The sequence below is a fragment of the Drosophila erecta genome, unplaced genomic scaffold, assembly GCF_003286155.1.
Source record: "Drosophila erecta strain 14021-0224.00,06,07 unplaced genomic scaffold, DereRS2 tig00000055-arrow-pilon, whole genome shotgun sequence".
NCBI classification, from domain to species: domain Eukaryota; kingdom Metazoa; phylum Arthropoda; class Insecta; order Diptera; family Drosophilidae; genus Drosophila; species Drosophila erecta.
Genome location: NW_020825200.1, coordinates 3,152,330 through 3,165,991, shown reverse-complemented (window position 1 = coordinate 3,165,991; position 13,662 = coordinate 3,152,330). Strand labels below are relative to the sequence as shown.

Sequence of the window (13,662 nt, the reverse complement as noted above, 5' to 3'; positions counted from 1 at the left end):
AAACTCTGCGGCGCTATCTTGACGCCGCGCACATGCACCTTCAGCTCAGCTGTTTCGAACTTCGAAAACATTTCCAGCCGCATTCGATTTGATTACTAGAAAATAAATACAAAATAGCCACTGAATAATGGACAACGAACTGAACGGATCGGAACTGGGCACCAAGGAGTTCTGGGAGTCTAGCTACAACCGGGAGATACGGAACTACAAGAGCCACGGCGACGTGGGCGAGATCTGGTTTGACGAAAGCGCCCAATGGCGAACGATCGACTGGCTGCTTGGCAAGGAGAAGATCGACAAGGAGGCGAGTCGAGTGCTGGACCTGGGCTGTGGCAATGGCATGTTCCTGGTGGGCTTGGCAAACGAAGGATTCAACGGGGACCTGACCGGCGTGGACTACTCCCCCAAAGCCGTCGAACTAGCGCAAAACATTGCGCAGGACAAGAAGCTGAGCATCACATACAAGGTGGCGGACTTGACACAGCCGCAGGACGAGTTGGGCCACTTTGACGTGGTGCACGACAAGGGAACCTACGATGCAGTCAGCCTCTGTCCGGACAATGCCAAGGAGAAGCGTGCTCTTTACCTGGCCACAGTGGAGAAGCTGCTGCGAACTGCTGACAGCCTGTTTGTGATCACATCGTGCAATTGGACCGAGGACGAGCTGGAGAAGAGCTTCGCCGAGAAGTTCGTCAAGTACTACACCATTCCCACGCCGACTTTCAAGTTTGGCGGCAAGGTCGGCAATGTGGTAACCTCAGTGGTTTTCAAAAGGAAAAAGGAGTAAACAAGTTGTAGCTCAAAGTGAAAAAATTTAATCTCTTGGAATGCTATTAGGTTCCTCATGGAACTTTTATACAAAACTATTTTTTTATAAAATCAATTAATTATTAACTATTAAAATCCTAGTTTTCAGTGATTTATAAAAAATATAACAATAGATCACATTTTAAAATGATGTTCATGCAGGAATAGAATTGATTAGATTGCGCTAACTTTTTCGACAAACGGGAGAGCCAAGTGGCACCACTTGGTGGAATGGAATGGCCTGCTCCTCGGCGAAGGCCAGGAAATCAATGCCGTAATGCTGTATTAGTTTTGTGAGCATAGCTACATCAGCCTCTGCCTGGTGGGCACTACTTGCTGGTCTTTGAAACTTGCTTGAGAACAGTGTTTCCAATTTATAAACTCCGGGGGGCGGAAAGCGTTTGGTTTCGGCACACTTGAATCCACTGAACAGCTGGCGTCGGGACCTGAACTCTTCGGGCTTCCGCTTCGCAGGGCTTTGCTCCTCCAAGTCATCCTCATTTCCGTCGCGTAATAGCTTGCGCTTGGCGAACGCTTCCTTTGGCGTCAGAATGGGACGGTTTGGAGTAGTTTCGTTTCTGGTTCGCCAATCGATCTCCTTGACCGCTTCTGGCTCCTTGGGGGCAGCTTCAGTTTCCTCATTGGGATTCAGTTCCGGAATGGCTTGGGTTTCCTGCACAGCGTCGAGGACTTTCAAGTGACTGGTTTCTTTTTGTTGGGTGTCGTCAATCTCCATGAAGGCGCGTAATGAGTCTACACAAGTCAGGGATTGGGGAAGCTCTACGTTGAGTTTCTCAAAGATCTGTCTCAGAATGGGAAAATCGAAGCCCCAACCGTTGTGAGCCACCAGACAAACTGGACTCGGCAAGTGCTTCAGAAAGCCGTTGATGAGTTGAGCGGCGTCCACGTCCAGCTTGGACTCACGCTCCAGAATGTAGTTGCTCAGACCTATGGGGTGATGAAATCATTGAGTGACTCACTCACGGATGCACTTTGTAGCTCACCTGTGATTCTCTCCGCTTCCGGATAAACCTTCATGGACGGCTGGAAGAGCAGATTCAACTTGTGCAGTACGCGCGGTGCCGCTGGCAGCTCCTGGTCCTCCTCCTGCTCCTTCTTTTCCTTCTTGAGGAGCGCGGCTTCAAAGGCGTAAATGCACAACTCCGTAATGCCCACTCGGTTGTTCTGGTATGCAGGCAAGTTGCTTGTCTCCAGGTCCAGAACGGCAAATGTAGAAATCTTCGCCGGCTCTTCCGCCTGCTCCACAACCGCCTCGTTCGGAGCCATTTAGAGGACAACTAGTGGCTAAAAATATATGTACATTACGTTTTATTTAAAACGCTTAAGGACAAGCACAGTTCTCTCCACATTTACCAACACTCACAGTCGGCTTGAAAGCATAGAGATGGCACAGTGAACTATCGTGTCTAACCAGAACTCAGTTCGTGCAGTAACATAATTAAATACTGGAAAGCGAACGAATGAAGGATATTTTAAATGATTAACCAATCTAGCTAAATATAATGCATGGGTAGCAAGATTTGACACTAGGCTCCCGTGTCATGCAAAGTAGGCCAGGACTTGTCACCACCTGTCACTAGTCCGTCCAGCAGATTAAGTACATTTTATCCCTCACTTTGGCAGTGAACGTCGACTGGAGCACTGAACTTCTTGTGTGAGTAGAAAATTAATTCGAAAATGGAAGCCACATACCGGCAGGAGCGGGAATGGCTCAATGACCGCGGTCCCATTAATGGCAATGGTACTGCTTACTATGGTGAATATGGCAACCATCGCGGCATCGGTGGCTTTTCTGGCCAATTGGGCCAATCCCAGAACCCGAATCAAAGCCACATGGGTCGCAATTTGAGCGGCTGGCCCTTGCCGTCCGTGCCCTCGGACTACCAATCCCCGCAGGCCAACTCAAACTGGAGCCGCGACCGACCCACCTGGAACAACGAAATGCGTCGCGACGTCCCGTATCAAGCTGAGCCAGCCAACACCATGAATCGCTCGTGGTCCGGCAACGGTGGTCCCTCCAACGGCGGCCCTGCCAATGCCAGCCAGTGGTCTAATCCGAACCCAAAAAAGCAGTCCATGCCGTTGCCACCGGAGGATAGGGGCCTGCCGGACCACATTCTCAAGGAGCTTTCGCACCTTAGCGCCGCCAAGCGCAAGTGGTTCTTTCACTATGTGGACATGGGCTTCAGCAATGAGAAGGCCCTCGCCAGGGCCTCGGAAAAACGCACCGGTCCGGCCGAGAGGTACGACAAGTCAGTTTCGACTGATCGCGGACGCAGGCGTCCGGAGCTGCCGGTTCCGGGTGATCGTGTTCGCAAGCGTCCGAACGAAGAAAACTTGTCGGGCGGTAGGGCCAGAGAGGAACCCAAGAAGCAGCGAGCCCCGGACCCGTCTTCAAGGGCACTGGGCTCCAAGCAAAATGGTTTTACCATGGCAGTAATGGCGGAAAATTATCCCGATTGCGTGCTCACTAATAAGCAACTGCATGAGATCGAAGACGGTCTTGTGGAGGAAATGAAAAAGGGTTGGAAGTCCAGCATCAACTTTGGGGGCATCCAATTCCTTTCCGGACTGATCCAAATCGTCTGCATGGACAAGAACTCCCGCCAATGGCTGGAACATGCGATTAACAAGCTGCCAGTGTTACCGGAGATTAAACTAATTTGTTGTCCGGAGGATGAGATCCCGGCCACCAAGGGAATTACTGTCTACGTACCGCGCTCAGCTGAAGAGCCCGATACGGTCACGTTTGAACTTTTGAAAGACCAGAATACCGATCTCCTGTCGAAAACTTGGGAAGTCGGCCGTATTAGCAAGACCAAAGAAGGCAAGCTGGTGGCCATCAGCATTGGCAGCAAGTCATACAAACTGCTGCAGAAGAATGGCTTTTGCCTTAGCTACCGTTTTAACCAGCTAACTTGCCGCGAGATGAGAGGCAAGGAAGCCCTTAAGGCTGTTCGCGTTAACCAGCCGGAGGAAACGAAGCCCAATTCAGAAGCTGAGGCTGCCGAGTGCATCGCCGACTCAGCTGAAATTGACTTAACCGAGGAGGACGGAGAAGAGTTCATTTCACAACTTGACCTCACCGTTGTGGACGAGGTTAAGGGAGATGATGATGATGATGAGAACGAGAATGAGATATCTGAAGTTCAAGACGATGTAGAAGAGGTAGCTGAAGATCAACACGATGATTTGGAGATCATTGAAGGCAAGAAAGGCGTAGACGATGATGTACAGGTCATTGAAATGGAGCGCGATGAAGAGGAGAACAATGATGACACTGCTGATGGGGAGTGCGAAGTTGTGGAAAGTTCTGGGGAAGAGCATCAGGAGCAGGAAAATAGTGGCAATGCAGAGGTGGTTGAGGATGAGGCATGCTCCTCGGAAGCAACCCTCACTGAGGGCTAAGGGGTTCTCAAGGTAATTAACAAACTTACTTAGATTATAAAATGTGTTTAACATATCGAACTATCTTTTCGTCTACAGATAATTGGAGCGCATTAATCAAATAGGAACATTTTAAAATGAACAATTTCTTGATAACACTAGACATATTTGGCATTAGAATTTACCGGCAAGAAACTCATGGTCTTTACACAACGAACACCAGTTTCGTGCAACTAAGTGACTTCTTACTACAGTATCTGGACATACTGCCTCCCATTAAGATTAGGCATCATATTATGATATACACCAAAGAATTATGGAATATGTTTTTCAATAAACACTTGCCATCACATTTAAAAACAGTTTATTATTTAATGTGTCATATATTGAACGTTTGATCGGGAATTCTCTTGTGCAATTAGCAACAAACGAAACCAACGTTAAGTTTCGTAAAAAAACGCTAACATTTACATACATGCGACTCTTACCAACAATGGGCTTATTACTATATAAGGATTTCGAATCCCAACGTCATTCGAGAATATTACATTTTAAAATACATTGGTGAAGATGCATGGCACGCATAACTTCTGGCACGAGCGAACTAGGCACCGCCGCTGGTCACAGATCGGCAATCCTCCGACTTGGAGTCTGCTGACCCAGCTCCCCGCTTCACTGAAAACTGCATGTAATCCTCACGCGTGGCTGCGGCGTACTCTTGCACCAGGCAGTCAACGGTTTCGCGAGATTCGTCCAGCTCAGTGAGGTCGTCCTTGAAGATGTCCTCGCGACGAAACTGGTCAAGAAAGGCGCCGCGCTTGCGAAGCTTGTCATACTGGTTGAGAGCCCTCTCGAACAACGAGCAGATGCTGGTGTGGTTGGCCAGCATCAGTCCGGACACTCGATGGTTGCTCTGCACGTAGGGCGACGAGCGGGATAGGGCTACCTGGATGGAGGTGGGGCCCCATGGAATGAACTGGGCCATCTTGCGGTCCCGGATGCGCTGCAGTGACTTGTGCACTTGTGTGGGATCTACCTCGCCCTGGATAATGTTCAGAATGGAGATGTAGCAGTGGTGATTCGATTTGTCGGGACCAGTGGACACCATCATGTTCTTGGGCTGCAACAGACGCCGCATGACGTCTAGAACAGTGGTCTTTCGCACATTAACCGGCTGCTGGGAATTGATATCCGAATCGCTAGTCAGCGGCGTGTAGCCAGTCATGAGAAAATGCAGCTGGGGCGTCGGGATTAGAGGAGCCATCAGCCCAATGAGATTGTTGTTCATGTAGGAGGGATACCTCAGCGTAGTGGTGCTGACGCTCATTATGGTGGACACCAGGTTGTTGATCTGCGAAAAGCTCGGATTCTGAATGTGCAGTCGATCGCAGGCAATGCGGTTAAGAGCTGTGTTGTCCAGGACAACCACACTGTCCGCAGCAGTGGTTAAACGTTTCAGGGTGAGCATGGAGTTGTATGGCTGCACCACCACGTCGCTGATCTCGTCTTGGTTGGGAAACACACTGAATGTTTGGATCAGTTTTTTGGGATAGCGGTCCGCCAGGCGCTCCATGATGAAGGAGCCCATTCCCGAGCCCGTTCCACCGGCAATCGAGTGGCAAAGTATAAAGCCCTCCAGGGAATCGCTGCCATCGGCCTCCCGGTCGATGATGTCGAATACCTCTTCCTGCAGCTTTTCGCCCTGACCATAGCCGGAAGCCCAGTTGTTGCCAGCGCCGCCTCCGTGCTTGGATAGGTACACGTTTTCCGGATTGTAGAGCTAAGGGAGTGACCACTGGGGTTGGCAATAAGAATTAAAAGTTGTGTAGCAAGGACTCACCTTCGAGTAGGCCGAGCCCATTATGGTATTGATCACCCTAGGCTCCAAGTCCAAAAGCACCGCGCGGGGTATGTAGTGGTCGTCGTCCGCCTGGTAGAAGAACACATCCTTGCGGTCCATGCCATCGTTGGCAAAGTCCTCCAGCACGCCGCTGGGGGAGATGCCATGCTCCAGGCACAATCTCTTCCAGAACTCGAAGCCAACTGCATTTAAATGATTTTAGCTTAGCAAATGATAATGGTACTCGTCCTGTTCTCATAAACCAACTTTGATTGCCGCACTGCCCAAGCTGCAGAGTAATTATTTCACTTGGCATTGTGGAGCGTCGTTTCCGGCCAGAATCGTCAGGTGCAGTTTCGCGTTTAAGGTGTAATTACTCGAAATAAAACAAAACGCAACTAACAAACAATCGAATTATTACAAAATTTTTTAAAAAATCCCACAGCGGGGATGTAGTTTTTAATTTTGCAAAAATCCAGTGCTGCACAACACCGCAGCGTTTCATGTCGTACCTCTTTAAAAGGTGGCGCAGTAATTTAGTTTGCTATTAAATATATTATTATTTAATACCATTATTGCGAATAAAAAAATATATATTAAGTTTTCGGAAATAAACCATAAATTTCTCATCTTCGTATTTTGTAAAAGTTACAACAGCTTAAAAATATAAATCTTTGAGTTCGAAATATCGACACATGTCGCTAATTATGATTCCAATATTTCAATACTGAACTTACCGTAATTACAGATCTTCAATGATAAAGATTGTTAATTAGGTTGCTGAGCTGGACCTATTTGTGTTCTACTAGTGACGTCACAAAGTGACAATTTTTCTCAACATTGTATATTTCCAGAGATGCCACACAACTAGTGTTGTAAGCGGACCAAAGTCATGCCAACCGGCTTGAAAAATCGCGTTGCCCGCGCAGTTTTCTTTTTGTTGATATCGGGTACTGAAGCAAGCGGCAGTCGCGCAGCAAAACAAGCAAAAGAAGGAACTGAAAAGTCTCTGGAAGTACATTCAAGTTATTGTTGAAAAACTCACAGTCCGAGAATCAGAACTACATAATGCCGCGTGCCAAGGTCGTGAAAAAACGAGCAGAGGCGTTGGCATCTGAACCCACTGACCCCACTCCAAATGCCAATGGGAATGGTGTAGACGAAAACGCAGTCTCCGCCGCCGAGGAAGCCAAGGTTCCGGCGAAAGGAAAGCCGCGCGCGAAGAAAGCCACCAAAACGGCTGTAGCTGTGGAAAACTCCGAGGAAGTCGACTCTCAAAAGGCGCCCACTGCAACCGCACGTGGCAAGAAGAAGCAGCAGCCGAAGGATATAGAAGAAAACGGCCAGATGGAGGTGGTGGCCAAGCCAAAGGGACGCGCCAAGAAGGCGGCTGCAGAAGCAGAACCCAAAGCCGATCCACCAGCTGGAAAGGCGTCCAAGGCACGAGCCAAAAAGGAGCCCACTCCTGCTCCTGAAGAAGAGGCGCCTGCACCGCCTAAGGGACGCGCTAAGACTGAGAAACCATCCACGGCTCAGGCCAAGGGACGGAAGCGAAAGGAGCCGCCGGCAGAAGGAAATGAAGTGGCCGAGGAAGCGGCCGAGCCCCCAAAACAACGGGCAAAAAAGGAAGCGGTAGCAACGTCGATAGAACAAGCTGAACCAGCGACAACTAGCAAGGAGAAGGCTCAGAAAACTGAGACAGCTCCTAAGCGGGCACGCGGAGCCAAGCGTTTGGCAGACTCTGAGATCGCAGCTGCTCTCGAAGAGCAGGAAGTGGATGAGGTGCCGCCAAAGGCTGCTAGCAAGCGAGCCAAGAAGGGAAAGGCGGTTGAACCATCGGCCGAGACTGTAGGAGATTTCCAAGTAGTACAAGAAGAGGAATCCCCTCCAAAAGCTGCAGCTGCACCTAAAAAACGCACCAAGAAAACAACGAATGGTGAGACTGAGGAAGAATTTGAGCCCAAGGCCGAAGTAAAGTCCACTAAGCAGCGCGCTAAGAAGGAATCCAAGGAGCCGGCACCCAAGAAGAAGCAAAATAAATCCGCCGATAAGGAAAACGGTGTAGTTGAAGAAGCCGAGCCCTCGACTGAAAGCAAACCAGGTGGGCAACTCTGAAGTCAATGTAAATTTTGAAAATTTTAAGTTAATAATACTTATTTTAATCCGCAGCTAAAGGACGGAAAAAAGCTCCCGTCAAGGCGGAGGCTGTCGAAGTTATTGAGGAGTCAGCAGAGGAAAGTAAACCAGGTGGGCACATTGTCAAAAATATGTTAAATATCAATGCCATTCTAATCATATGCTATTTGCAGCTCGAGGCCGAAAAAAAGCGGCTGTTAAGGCTGAAGATCCCGATGTCGATGAGGAGAGTGGATCGAAAAGTATGTTAGCGGAGCAATCCGGTTGCGGTGGAGCTGCCGTATTAAAAAGCTTGCAAACCATGCTCAACTTTTGTTTTCCAGCCACCAAGAAAGCCAAGAAGGCCGAGACCAAAACCACTGTAACATTGGATAAAGACGCTTTCGCCTTGCCAGCAGACAAAGAATTCAACTTGAAAATCTGCAGCTGGAACGTAGCCGGTCTGAGGGCCTGGTTAAAAAAGGATGGTCTTCAGTTGATTGACCTCGAGGAGCCAGACATTTTCTGCCTGCAGGTGAGCTAGGGTGGCTATCCAATCTAAATAAAAATATTAATCCAATATAATTTATAGGAAACCAAGTGCGCAAATGATCAACTGCCTGAGGAGGTGACCCGACTGCCGGGATATCATCCCTATTGGCTGTGCATGCCAGGTGGCTATGCCGGCGTCGCCATTTACAGCAAGATAATGCCCATAAACGTGGAATACGGCATTGGCAATGAAGAGTTCGATGATGTCGGCCGCATGATTACGGCTGAGTACGAGAAGTTTTACTTGATTAATGTGTACGTGCCGAATTCAGGCCGAAAGTTGGTAAACTTGGAGCCCCGCATGCGCTGGGAAAAGCTCTTCCAGGCGTACGTTCAGAAACTGGATGCTCTAAAGCCGGTGGTCATCTGCGGCGACATGAACGTTTCCCACATGCCCATTGATCTGGAAAATCCGAAGAGCAACACCAAGAATGCCGGCTTCACCCAGGAGGAGCGTGACAAAATGACAGAGCTGCTGGGCCTCGGCTTTGTGGACTCCTTCAGGCATTTGTATCCCGACCGCAAGGGGGCCTACACCTTCTGGACATACATGGCCAATGCACGAGCACGCAACGTTGGATGGCGTCTGGACTATTGCCTCGTCTCGGAGAGATTCGTGTCCAAGGTGGTGGAGCACGAGATCCGCAGACAATGCCTTGGAAGCGACCACTGCCCGATCACAATATTCTTCAATATATAGATGTACACTTCGTTTGTGTTTAAATGTACTTCTTCAATCGTCATTATTACTTTGTTTTCTATCCACTTTTGATTGTATTTTATTTATTTCTTCACCGCTGTACAAAATGTACGGGCTGAATTATCTGCTTCAAATCGTCATTACTCTATTACATTCTGTTGTAGATCGACCATCCAAATTTGTATTTTTTTAATAAAGTGAACTTTTTGTGCTATAAACGGTTGGATGGATGAAGAATTTGAAAATCGGTTGAATGGATGTAATCGAAAGTTATCGAGTTATCACTTACCTATCTGGTCGATTCGAATGTTGAATATTTATCGACTAGAGCGATTACAAATTCCCTCCAATTTTTAAGCATCCACGTATTTTGCCGGGATTATAAACTTTTGCGATAATGGTAGAAACGCCAAAAAAAGATGAAACTGAGCAGCAGGCGCCTGTCAACCGAGATGAGATGCAGTACCTGGATCTTCTGAGTGAAATCCTCGCAAATGGAGAGCAGCGGATGGACCGCACGGAAGTGGGCACGCTGTCCATGTTCGGTTGTCAGATGCGCTTTAACATGCGGGAGTCCTTTCCACTGCTGACCACCAAGCGTGTGTTCTTCCGCGCAGTAGCCGAGGAGCTGCTGTGGTTCGTGGCGGGCAAGACGGACGCCAAGTTGCTGCAGGCGAAGAACGTGCACATCTGGGACGGGAACAGCAGCAGAGAGTTCCTGGACAGCCTGGGGTTAACGGAGCGTTCCGTTGGCGATCTGGGCCCGGTCTACGGCTTCCAGTGGCGACACTTCGGGGCGGAGTACGCCACCTGCGACGACGACTACAGCGGCAAGGGAATCGATCAGCTGCGTCGGGTGATTGACACTATCAAGAATAATCCCTCAGATCGGCGCATCATCTTGTCGGCTTGGAATCCTGTTGATATGCCAAAGATGGTCCTGCCACCGTGTCACTGTCTGGCACAGTTTTTCGTCTCCACGCGCGGTGAGCTATCGTGCCAGCTCTACCAGAGGAGTGCCGACATGGGCCTGGGCGTACCCTTCAATATCGCCTCCTACGCCCTGCTCACCTACATGATCGCCCATGTGACAGGTCTGAAGCCGGGCGACTTTGTCCACACCATGGGCGACACGCACGTCTACCTGAACCATGTCGAGCCGCTGAAGGAGCAGCTGAAGCGGACACCGCGACCCTTTCCCAAGCTGAACATAAAGCGTCAGGTGCAGGACATCGATGACTTCCGCTTCGAGGACTTTGAGATAGTCGACTACAATCCATATCCCAAGATCAAAATGGACATGGCCGTGTAGGCGTCTTTGAAATCATAAGTTATTATTATATATGTACAATAAAAATCACCACTGAAATATTTTTTAAACACATCATTTCATAGCTTTATTTGAATAAATTTTTGCTTTCATTCATCGTGTGTAGTGTGTGTTTGTTGTTTGTAAATTCTCAGAGTAATCCATAATGAAGTATAATTGATTCTTAATAAATCTTGCACAGAGTATACCATAAATATGCTATATAAATTTGCTTGACATTTTCCGCACTTAATATTGTGATTTTGTTTTGTTTCGGTATCTTGGTTTTTGTCGTTTAAGTAATATAATGCGAATTTGAAGAAAAACGTTAAGGTTGTGTCCGTATGAGAGAACTCGACAGTAATTCAATATACAATTTATGCACTTTAATTAAATTGGAATAATTGTTTTCGGTTTTGTTCGGTGATGATTAAAGGTAAATACATATTAGCTACTACAATACGATACTGTCCACCAATATTTCGACTATGTTTTTATAACGACGAGAAAAAAGGTTGCATAGTTCTTCATACATACATATGTAATATGTGGCATAAATGTATTATGCAAGCTAACCGATAGACAAATATAAATAAGTTTGAATTATTATAATCTGTTATGTTGAATTCATATGTTCATTAACTTATGTTGAGCTTGAAAGAGCGAATGCCACTAGAGTTTCTGAGTTCAGTTAAGATTCAATATTTTTGTTTCCGTTTTGGCTAAAGTGATTCCTTCATCCGTTGCCTTTTGACTTGCGTTTAACAATAGTGCTTAAAATTAGTACCTTTGACTAAGTTCGTTTCGACTAAGATTTGGTTTTAATAAATTTATAATATATCTTAAGTGTTTCCATTTCTTGCTTGAACATTTAAACATATATAAAGAGCGTATTTCCGTCCGCAACTTACTGATGACTTGCACTACAAAATGTTATTCGATTCCTCGTAATATGATCGATAGCCGGTTCTTCTTAGAGGATGCTACAGCCGAAACAAAGATCTGGGCCGGGATAGATAGTATGTTCGTACAGTTCAAAATCAGGCAAAAGTGTGAGGGGAGGCGATTTCCTGCCCCGATAATTCAACCGATCTGGAGGCGCCAGTTCTTTGTATGTGTAGCTACGCCTAAAAGCCATCAATTACACTTCTCAAATAGATTGCAACTGCTAGACGTCAGTTTTCGTTTTGTTTTCACACGAGTGGCTCGTGGTTCTTCTGGGTTTCCTTGCTATTCAACATTCATTTAAGTGAGACTAGTGGGTAAGGATAAGAGAGTGTGTATGTGTGGGGTGTGTGTGTGATCTGTGTGAGAGAAACAGACATTTCAAGCTGAGTGTAAACGATGCAGCGGTTGCAGGGTGGCACGGTTGCATCGCTGCATCGTTTACAAGCCGCCTAAAGAGGGCGCTCTGCAGACTTCCGTTTCCGGTGGCGTCTGCAGGCATTTGCACAACCTTATTGGCTTCAGAACGCGAAGGTGCCTCGAGAAATCGATCGCCATTTATACATACGTCTTTGGTTTTTGCTTTTGTTTCGTTTCGTTTCTTTTGTTTTGGTGTAAAAGTATAAAAGTGTGCCGTAATTAAGCCATTCACTTGGTAGTTAAAATTTGTGGTAACTTGTCGATTTTTGTGTATTCGATTTCGTTCCCATGCTTGAGATCCCTCCTCAATACTCTTCCTTTGTTTTCAAGATATGCTCTTTGTTTTCGTCTTCTTTAAATGTTAACATTATTGCGATTTCCATGTAAAAATTATAAATTTGCTGGTTTCATAGTTTTCTCGATTCGTTAGTCTTTTCTGCATTTAGTTAAACATTCTTTTCTGGTATTTGTTATAATTTACGTATGTTTCTCCTCTCTTCACGTGCCATTCCCCTTCCTCGTTTTCGTTTTGTTTTGTATATTATTGTGCGGTGTTTTTGTTCGTTACCCAGTAAGTATTTAATATGTATATATAATTTAATATTTTGTATATAGTACTCATGTATATATTTAAATTTTTAAAATACTTTCTTGGTTTTCATCCATTTGTATTTATCATTTATAAAACATTTCATCTTAAAAAATGTATATAATCGATTGCTTTTTGTTGTTGTTCATGCTTTTCATTCACTTAACCGCGTATGCCTGGATATCATGTCGAAGCATGTCTATTCACGTCTATTCAAGTATGTCTGCTTTACCCCGTGCCATACGCATGCACCAAAAATTGTGCCTCAATTTTTTACATCTTGTATAAAAAACGTTTCATTTGGTGTTCTCCTTATAGCTTTTACGTTATGTTGAGTTTTCTTGAACTTGCATTGAGACTTGCTGGAAGGTTTTATGCCTAATTTATGTATGTACCTTACGCTTAAAAGCCAGAATTTCTATTTTAATTTCAGTCAAGCTTTTACGCATAAGTGTGAGTAATGTGGGGTTTTCTTTTCTTGAATTTTCTAGTAGATTTAGAGGAGTAGGGGAGAAAAAGCCGTTGAGCTCTACAAATATTGGAGGCTTGGCGTTCCGGTTTCTCTATGCACTACACACATACATACCTAATAATCGCATAATATATATACTTGAATATATAATTTGTTCATGGTAATTAGTTTTAAGTAGTATGCAATAAATTTACTTGACGTATACATGAAAATGGATTTCCGTTATTCGCATGCCATGAATTAGTATTCGTAATAATTTTCGCGGTATGTATGTATGTATAAACATTTAAAATTTGCAATACACAACATCAATATATTGTTAATCATATGTAATAGTTTTCATAAATAGTTATAGATTTTATAGAGAGATATAGCATAGTAAATGTTGAGTAACATCTCGATTTTTCCATTTTGGGCTCACGGCACTTTAAAGGAAAGGGCGAACTTGAAATTAAGGGAACAGAAAACTGCATATTATAATTACTATTTATTCTTTGCATTTAAC

At 45.8% G+C, this 13,662-nt stretch overlaps 6 protein-coding genes across 8 annotated transcripts; 4 read left to right on the top strand and 2 right to left on the bottom strand.

The window, feature by feature from the left end:
- Window positions 1–12: 12 nt before the first annotated feature.
- On the top strand, window positions 13–869 carry LOC6542240 (EEF1A lysine methyltransferase 2). Its single transcript, XM_001968463.3, has one exon. It carries the CDS (start codon window positions 128–130, stop codon window positions 785–787), a length of 660 nt encoding a protein of 219 aa, XP_001968499.1. The 5' UTR covers window positions 13–127; the 3' UTR covers window positions 788–869.
- Window positions 793–2,242, bottom strand: LOC6541864. Of its 2 annotated transcripts, none has more exons than XM_026979469.1 (3): window positions 2,192–2,242; window positions 1,812–2,112; window positions 793–1,755 (listed from the first exon to the last, which is right to left on the bottom strand). In XM_026979469.1, the coding sequence occupies exons 2-3, from the start codon at window positions 2,092–2,094 to the stop codon at window positions 992–994; spliced, it is 1,047 nt and encodes a 348-aa protein (XP_026835270.1). In that variant the 5' UTR covers window positions 2,095–2,112; window positions 2,192–2,242; the 3' UTR covers window positions 793–991. The 2 variants fall into 2 exon arrangements, with proteins under 2 accessions (XP_026835270.1, XP_001968498.1); XM_001968462.3 differs by having other exon boundaries at window positions 2,182–2,217.
- LOC6541923 lies at window positions 2,225–4,569 on the top strand. The gene is made up of 2 exons (XM_001968461.3): window positions 2,225–4,248; window positions 4,315–4,569. Exon 1 carries the CDS (start codon window positions 2,506–2,508, stop codon window positions 4,234–4,236), a length of 1,731 nt encoding a protein of 576 aa, XP_001968497.1. The 5' UTR covers window positions 2,225–2,505; the 3' UTR covers window positions 4,237–4,248; window positions 4,315–4,569.
- Window positions 4,570–4,582: 13 nt separating this feature from the next.
- On the bottom strand, window positions 4,583–6,591 carry LOC6542800 (tubulin gamma-1 chain). The gene is made up of 3 exons (XM_001968460.3): window positions 6,323–6,591; window positions 6,056–6,258; window positions 4,583–5,995 (listed from the first exon to the last, which is right to left on the bottom strand). Exons 1-3 carry the CDS (start codon window positions 6,369–6,371, stop codon window positions 4,820–4,822), a joined length of 1,428 nt encoding a protein of 475 aa, XP_001968496.1. The 5' UTR covers window positions 6,372–6,591; the 3' UTR covers window positions 4,583–4,819.
- A 318-nt stretch (window positions 6,592–6,909) lies between these two features.
- LOC26526673 (recombination repair protein 1) lies at window positions 6,910–9,488 on the top strand. 2 transcript variants are annotated; one of them, XM_015160065.2, is made up of 5 exons: window positions 6,910–8,156; window positions 8,225–8,302; window positions 8,365–8,433; window positions 8,515–8,705; window positions 8,763–9,488. In XM_015160065.2, exons 1-5 carry the CDS (start codon window positions 7,124–7,126, stop codon window positions 9,420–9,422), a joined length of 2,031 nt encoding a protein of 676 aa, XP_015015551.1. In that variant the 5' UTR covers window positions 6,910–7,123; the 3' UTR covers window positions 9,423–9,488. The 2 variants fall into 2 exon arrangements, with proteins under 2 accessions (XP_015015551.1, XP_015015550.1); XM_015160064.2 differs by having other exon boundaries at window positions 8,365–8,705.
- A 215-nt stretch (window positions 9,489–9,703) lies between these two features.
- LOC113564137 (thymidylate synthase) lies at window positions 9,704–10,802 on the top strand. The gene has a single exon (XM_026979470.1). It carries the CDS (start codon window positions 9,820–9,822, stop codon window positions 10,732–10,734), a length of 915 nt encoding a protein of 304 aa, XP_026835271.1. The 5' UTR covers window positions 9,704–9,819; the 3' UTR covers window positions 10,735–10,802.
- Window positions 10,803–13,662: the final 2,860 nt, after the last annotated feature.